Source organism: Leptonychotes weddellii, chromosome 16 (genome assembly GCF_054177405.1).
Source record: "Leptonychotes weddellii isolate Sample4059 chromosome 16, ASM5417740v2, whole genome shotgun sequence".
Classification (NCBI taxonomy): Eukaryota; Metazoa; Chordata; class Mammalia; order Carnivora; family Phocidae; genus Leptonychotes; species Leptonychotes weddellii.
Window position 1 is genome coordinate 36,520,898 of NC_138384.1, and position 7,925 is coordinate 36,528,822.

The window sequence follows — 7,925 nt, forward strand, 5'->3', positions numbered from 1 at the left end:
AAAATAATTAAGGAAACCCAGCAGCGTGGAGGGAAAATTGAGTGTGCAGCGGGTCCCTTCTGCTGAAGGGATCTGTGATGACTGGCTGCAGGAGGAAACCCTCACATGCCAGAAAGAAATGGGCTCAAGAAGCTCATGCAGGGATGAGGCAGAGCAGGGGAGGGGTGGCCAGCAGGAAGGAAGTAAGCTCTGGGCTGAGAGGGGGACCCTGGTGAGGGGCTCCATTCTAAGAGACTCCTCTCTCAGGCCAAGTACCCACTGCCTGCACCCCATACCCTGAGGGGGGCAGCCGGTTCTACATGGAGCTTCCCCTCAGTCTTCGTGGAAGAGTCTGGAAGCCTTGTTTCAGAGTTCCTCCATATGTACACACATATTGCCCGTAAGCTTGGGAATGCCCAGGAAGTTATGGACACTCTGTCCTCTGCCCGGAGAAGGGCACAACCCTGTTCCCAGCCCAAAGGGATCCAAGAAAAATACTGCAACAGAAGAAAGATGCAACGTGCCCAAGTTCCACTTTTGCTTCACTTTTGGAACTCGAAGAAGTTCCCAGGAGGCTCAGGGAATGTAGGCTTTCCATCCCAGGGCTGACCTTGCATCCCCACCTCCTCACTAGCTGGAGAGTGAAGGAGATGTATAGGCACATCCTCAGACTGACCAGTATGAGGCCAGGGTCACAGCAACGGCTGAACCTGTAAAACGACCTCGTGGAGAAATTGCCAGGGCCCCTGGGGTCAGGGACTGGATGTCCTCTCACCACCTGGGTTCCTGCCACTGGACCTATGCCTAAGTACACTGAGACAGCAGGGGACAGGCTGGGCCACCAGAACATCTCACGCACACAGCCCAGAACAGCCAGAACTTGGCCAGGTGTGCCCCGTCCTGCCAACTGGAAGTTCAAGCCTTCTCTTTAAAGGGTAGCTGGTGCTGATTGTGACGGTGGCTTTCAACAAAGCCTCAGAGTAGAAGCAGCCACTTACAGGCACCAGAGCAGGAAGAGCCCCTGGTGCCTCAGTGGCCAGGCAGGGATGGGGGAAGGAGGCCAGAACTCCTAAATAGGTTCCCCCAAAGGAAATCGTCTTGTTTTACTAGGACCTCCCCCAAGACCAACCAGAGTATGAAGCAGAATCCTCCCATCCAGCCGAAGGTTCACTTCCCAGAGCTTGTTATCCTGGGTGACTTCGGCCCCAGCCTAGCTAAAGGGCCTCCTTGGGGGGAAGAGGGAACATCGTGGAGTGTGGTCAGCAATGCACTGATCTGTCTCCATCTCCAGTGACAAGTGCTTGCCGGACAGTCACTCTGTGCCTGGGCTCTGCTTAGGCCTTTGCAGGAGACCGGGGTGAGCAGGAGGTGGCCAGCTCACGCCAGAGTCCCAGGGCCAGCTGAGTTGGCCAAAATCTCAAAGTAGGTGCTTAGGTTAGGGGACTTCCCAGAGCAAGTAGGGAGACCCCAGTCCAAGGGAAGGAGTGTGTTCCACTCCCAGGCCTGTGCGTGCGAAAGTGTGGGTGTGAGTGTGTCGTATTCCGAGCACAGAAAGTCCACATTGATTAGAGCAAGGGCTGAGCCAACGGGCCATAGAGAGAGGATGGACAGAGCTTTCCGAGGGTCCTTTCCCCGTGACTTAATGACAGCGAGGTTGCACGGGGGCGAGGGGCGGTGCTGTGGGGTTCCCGGCTCTTCCATGGAGCAGGTGGCCACCTTTCGAGACCTTCCAGGTCATATCAGGAGGTGAGACACTGAGAAGCCATCATCAGCTGGGAACCAGTGGGACCACATCTTGCTGCACTCCCATTTTCCATATGGGTAGGGCGGTGGAGGGGCACTCACACTGAGCCGTGCCTCCCTGAACTGAGCCCAACCCAAGTGCCCTCCAGCCCGGGGGCCCAACCGTCCAGAGCCCGTGAGCAGGTCCTTGGGAGCCACGTGGTACTTCTGTCACTAATACTGTCCTCTCTGCTTTTCAGGAATAAAGTTCAGCATCAGGCCGCAGCAGCCCTACAACGTGAGTTCTGAGAGTCATAAATCTCCGCACCGGTCGCCTGGGGAGAGTTGGGGAGGGCAAGGAAGAAACTCTGGAGCTCATGTCGAATCCATTCTTGGAAAGAAAAACATGCCCGGTCCTTCCCAGGAGCCCCGGGAACAAAGCCCAGGGCTTTGGAACCATGAATGTCCCCTTCCTGTTAGCTGGCGGCTTTGGACTTGTGCTAATAGATGCGGTAAATCTGAGCCAGCCTCCTCGGGCTGCCAGCTCCCTGCCCGGTCCCGCGCCACGTGGAGGTTCCTGGGAGGCCTGCGCCATCTCGTGGCTCAAAAGACCCTTGCACCTCTGGCCTCAAGACCATGGCCGGCGAGGGGTGGGGGCCTTCGGGGACTGGACCTGGGCTCAGGCCAGAAGGGTCCCATCCCACAGGGTCAGCTGGTCTCCTTCTCCCTCACCCGGAAAAAAAATCTCAGGCCACAGAGGGGGCAGGGACCCCGGCCGTAGTGAGGGCCTGACCTGTGTGACCCTCAGTGCCCTGCTGATAACTGTCCTGCCCCCGCCCCCCCCCCGATAACCATTTCTCTTCTTGCCCCAGGACCTCCCACCAGGCAGTTCCCAGGATGGTGACTTGAAGGCACCTACGGAAAAGGTCCCCAGAGACTTGTCCAGCCGGGCCCCGAGGGGCTCCCGCCTGCTGGTGCCTGACCGGCCTCAAGCCCAGCTAAACGTGGGGACCCGGCTCCGACCCCGGCAGCGCCGCCGCCGGCTGCTTATCAAGAAAATGCCGGCTGCAACAGCCATCCAGGCCAACGGCTCGGCCGGCGCCTTGGCGCGGCCGGCACCCTGGGCCCCCGACGGCCACTGGGTCACCCTGCACCACAGCCAGCAGGAGCGCAAGCGGGTGATGCAGGAAGCGTGTGCCAAGTACCGGGCCAGCAGCAGCCGCAGGGCGGTCACCCCCCGCCACGTGTCCCGCATCTTCGTGGAGGACCGCCACCGCGTACTGTACTGCGAGGTGCCCAAGGCGGGCTGCTCCAACTGGAAGCGGGTGCTCATGGTGCTGGCGGGGCTGGCCTCGGCCACCGCCGACATCCAGCACGACACCGTGCACTACGGCAGCGCCCTGAAGCGGCTGGACACCTTCGACCGCCAGGGCATCCTTCACCGCCTCAGCACCTACACCAAGATGCTCTTCGTCCGCGAGCCCTTCGAGAGGCTGGTCTCCGCCTTCCGCGACAAGTTCGAGCATCCCAATAGCTACTACCACCCCGTGTTCGGCAAGGCCATCCTGGCCCGGTACCGGGCCAACGCCTCCCGGGAGGCCCTGCGGACGGGCTCTGGCGTGCGCTTCCCCGAGTTCGTCCAGTACCTGCTGGACGTGCGCCGGCCCGTGGGCATGGACATCCACTGGGACCACGTCAGCCGGCTCTGCAGCCCCTGCCTCATCGACTATGACTTCGTGGGCAAGTTCGAGAGCATGGAGGACGATGCCAACTTCTTCCTGAGCCTCATCCGGGCGCCGCGGAACCTGACCTTCCCCCGGTTCAAAGACCGGCACTCGCAGGAGGCGCGGACGACGGCGCACATCGCCCACCAGTACTTCACCCAGCTCTCGGCCCTGCAGCGGCAGCGCACCTACGACTTCTACTACATGGACTACCTGATGTTCAACTACTCCAAGCCCTTTGCGGACCTGTACTGACGGCGGGGGGGGAGGGGGGGCTGGGGGGGGCAGCTGGCCACGGGCAGCCCAGCGCCACGCACCCGCACCTGTCCGCAGGGGCGTCCCACGCTCCGGGGACAGGAGGAGCCGTGACTGCTCGGTGCTGCTGGCCCTATGTGGGGGACAGAGGCCCGGGCCTTGGATGGGGGCCTCTGGCCCTTGTCCCATCCCCACTTCCTCACTCTTCAGCTGAGGAAGATGCTGGGGGCTGAGCAGGACCTCAGGAGTCCCAGCTGCAGACACCCAGCTCAGCTAAGAGTCAGGATGACCAGGGAATTCTGAGGCCCAGAAGATGAGGGCCCCAGCGGTGAGGGACTTCCTGCCGTCCCTTCGCCATTGCCTTGTACCAAACCACATGGTTTGCAGCTTTTCTATGACCCAGGGGGGAGGTTCCCTCGGAAGGAGTTTCCAAATAAAGCACATGGTTTCCAGAGTAGCAGTGTTGTGTTGGAATGGGAACACATGGCCCCTTCCCTCTGCTGTGGGGGCTCTTCTCCCTCCCCAGGATGGCCTGAGCCAGGCCTCTGCAGGTCCGGCTGCAGGAAAGGGGGGGAGCGGCCTACGTGGGAGGGGGAGCGGAGGACCCAGGGGCTGCAGCGCCCGTGGCTCAGGCTCCTGGGGCCAGCACTCGGTCACCTGGGGCCTCTGGTCTCAGTACCGGCCCATTTATCCCGAAAGGAGAAACTCCACCTGTCCCTGTGGAGGCCCAATGGGGTCCCTTCCTGTTAGTCACTTTGCCAGGGGCCCTCTGAGGATCTGCCAGAGCTCCCTGGGCAAGCTGCCCTGTGGGGATCCATGGGGCACAGCACAGGGGTCTCAGTGGGTGTGGCATTTCCGGGTGGGGAACGATGCTCTCCCTCTCTCTCAGTGTGGCTTTCTCTCGAAGCTGTCATCTGCAGACCCCCGCCCCTGGCCTTGAGCCCTGGCTCCATTCACCTGACCAGACCACCTTAAAGCTTTCAGGACTGCCCACCCTTGGGGGAGGAGGAAGAGAAGCCCATAGGGGGAACCTCTCCAACAGTGTACCTTTTCCCGTGCAGTAATGGCTCTGAAATTGTCCAAAGCCAAGGTGGTTCTGTGAAAGGTCCCAGAGACAGTGTGTTGGAGCTTTGAGTGGGGCTGAGGCTGTGACTCTGTCGGGTCCCGTTTGTAATGGAAAGTGCTGCCTGTTTCTTTTTTTTCTTTTTTTTTTTTTTTATTTATTTGAGAGAGAGAGAATGAGAGAGACAGAGAGCATGAGGGGGGGAGGGTCAGAGGGAGAAGCAGACTCCTCGCTGAGCAAGGAGCCCGATGTGGGACTCGATCCTGGGACTCCAGGATCATGACCTGAGCCGAAGGCAGTCGCTTAATCAACTGAGCCACCCAGGCGCCCAGTGCTGCCTGTTTCTAAAGGTCTGTCTGCCTGCTTTCAGGCCTCCTCTCTCCACCGGCCTGTGTCTGCTGCATGCCCTTCTGTATCTTTCTGTGGGCCCCTCTGCGGATCTTCCCAGGAGACTGCTCTCAGTCTGTCCCCATATGTTGGCGGAGACCCTGCTGGTCCCAAGGTGGCCATGCTGCTGGCTCCCAGCCAGCCTCATGCTGGCGTGTGTGCCGCTCCATTGCCCTTTCTGCCTCCGCCATGGGCTCCGGAAACATATGAAGGTGGGACAACGAACGAGGCCACCTCCCACCTGCTTGGGGTCACGGGCATCCAGGAACCGCGAGCAGGGTGAGGGCCCCCCTTCCCTGGGTTCCAGCTGGAGTGGCCTGGCCATCTGGCAGGAGGGAGCTCCGAGGGGCGGGAAGGAGGCTGTGGTCAGGGCCCGAGGGGCTCTTGGGTGTGGAGGCTCCAAGGCCAGGTCCGTCTGAGAGGAGGCAGGGAGGGACCCGGCCCAGGAACAGGTGCACCTAGGCTGCAGTGCTCGCAGTGAGAGGGAAGCCTCCATGCACAACTAGTGTCTCCGTGCAGGGACGCATCTGGGGAAGCCTGAGGCCGGGTGTCACCATGTCATCCCATCAGCCAGGGGGACACCTGGAAGCCCAGCTTAGGCAGCCTGTGGGGCCCCTTCACCCACTGCTGCTGCTTGGAGCCAATTTGGATTGCCATGCGACCACCCTCCCACCGCATGCGTGCGTGTGTGCTCATGTGAGTGTGCGTGTGCCTGGGTGTGCGCACGTGCATGTGAGTATGCGTGTGCGTGCATGTACGTGTGCGTGTGCACGTGAGTGTGCGTGTGCCTTTGTGTGCGTGTGTGTGTGTGTGTGAGTGGTAGGCATCTGCCGGGTGTCAGTGCCTGGGGTGAAGGTGGTATGTACCACGCGTGAGCGTGTGTATGTGTCGGGGTGGGGGAGGGTACCGCGGACAGTCCTCCTTCCTCTCTGGAACCATCTTGTGCTGCGCCCTCCCTGACCCATCTCTGACCCTTTTCATCTGCTCACCATTTTGTGGGTATAGTCTGGAGGGTCCCAGGCTCTTCCCAGGGGTCAAGCAGGCCCGTGAAGTTGGGGAAATAACTCCAATCCCCAGTGCCCTTCCCCAGCTGCGTCCTCCAAATGGGGGCCTGTCTGGGGCAGCCCACAGTGAAGTCCCTGCCAGTCCTTCTCATCCCCAAAATCTGGGGTTTCCACTGGGGCCTATGAGCCCCAGAAGCCCTGGAGTGCCCGGGGGAGGTGAGATGTCAAGTCCAGCCTGGTGGTCTCTGGCCTCAGACACATGGCCAAACTCTCCTTCTCCCCTTGTCCCACCGGCCACACACACAGGGGCCCAGGACAGATGTGGTCAGGCCCTAGATCGAGAGACAGGCTTCCAGCACCCACTTCCCCTCCCAGGCAGGGCCCATTTGCCAACTTCATCCTCCAGGTTGAGCCTATTGGTGGGGTTGGGAGTCCCAGGAGAACCCCGAGGCCAGGAGGTGGTCTGCTCTCACTCCCCCCATCTCCTCCTGGGCCTTTCCTCTCTGGGGAACACCCATGGCTGATCAAGGGGATTGCCTCCTGGTATCTCCCCACCACCCCACCCAGAGCTGGGCACTGGGGGCTCAGGAAGACCTCGGGCCCCAGGATGGAGCAGGTCGTCTCCAGGAGCTGGGGGCAGGTAGTCTGGGTCTGAACAGGGCCCATCTCTGGGGACCCATGCTGATGATACAATGATGCTGCATGAAGAATAAACAGCTACCCTGGGGTAGCCTGAGAGGAGCCTCACCTGGTAGGGGAGAGGATACAGTGTGTTAGCCCGGGCTGCTCCTGCTGCAGGGCTGGGGGGGTTGAAGGAAGAGGCAGGGGGAGGGGAGGAGAGCATGGGAAAGCCCTGAACTCTGATCCGTCCTGTCGGCCTGGCCTGGCTTGGAGGTGAGGCTGGTGCTGTACCCTGACTCATGCTGCTCAGAAGGGTAGTCTCAGCTATGAGGTGGCAGCAGACAGTATCCCGGAGTCTGGCTGGGCTGGGACCACTTGGGAACAGATGCTCCTGGCCCCTCCCTCACCTCTGCGCCTGCCTCCTGAAGGGAAGGGGGAGAGAGTAGGGGGCGGGGCTGCTCCCCAAAGCACATGAAACCTAGGGCAAGTGGCAAGGGTCAGGGGTCAGAGGTCAGAAGTGAGTAGTTCCAAACCGTGGGGCCTAGGGTCTGCCAGCCTGAATCAAGCGCCATGGTGGGCCACGCTGTGCTGGCCTCCCCGGTAAATGCCTGAGAGACCCCTCCCAGCAGTGCTGACCGTGTGCCTCGCCCTACAGGTGAGGAGACTGAAGCACAGAGCTGCACAGCGACAGCACCTGGAGCTGGGATCCCACCCGGGGAAGTGGGGCTGGGACCCCTCCCTATGTGTCGTCTCCGCCCCGCCCCCTCCACATCTGTGTGGCGCCGGGCGGGCACTGGGCGGGCGCTGGGCGGGCGCTGGGCGGGCGCTGGGCGGGCCTGGAGGGCGCTGGGCGGGCCTGGAGGGCGCTGGGCGGGCGCTGGGCGGGCGCTGGGCGGGCGCTGGGCGGGCCTGGAGGGCGCTGGGCGGGCGCTGGGCGGGCGCTGGGCGGGACTGGAGGGCGCTGGGCGGGCGCTGGGCGGGCGCCGGTCTCCACTGGCAAAGGCGGCACTCGGCCACCAGGGGGCGCCAAGTCCTCGCTCTTGAGCAGGGCCCAGGCTTTCCCCGGCCGGCCCACGAGGTGGCAGCAACACTCCTCGAGTGTGCAGCTGCAGGCGGGGTGGCGGATCCCCCAGCCCCACGGGAGACCGGGTCCCCAGCCTGGCCCCCGGA

General features: G+C 62.1%; 1 protein-coding gene across 1 annotated transcript in view; it reads left to right on the top strand.

Moving 5' to 3' along the window:
- Positions 1 to 4,134, top strand: part of CHST8 (carbohydrate sulfotransferase 8) — a 127,723-nt gene extending 123,589 nt beyond the window's left edge. The window contains exons 3-4 of the mRNA XM_006730755.3: positions 1,962 to 1,999; positions 2,574 to 4,134. Coding sequence (XP_006730818.1) covers positions 1,962 to 1,999; positions 2,574 to 3,680 — 1,145 coding nt within the window. The 3' untranslated portion in view covers positions 3,681 to 4,134. The remainder of the gene's footprint in view (positions 1 to 1,961; positions 2,000 to 2,573) is intronic.
- The last annotated feature ends 3,791 nt before the right edge of the window (positions 4,135 to 7,925 follow it).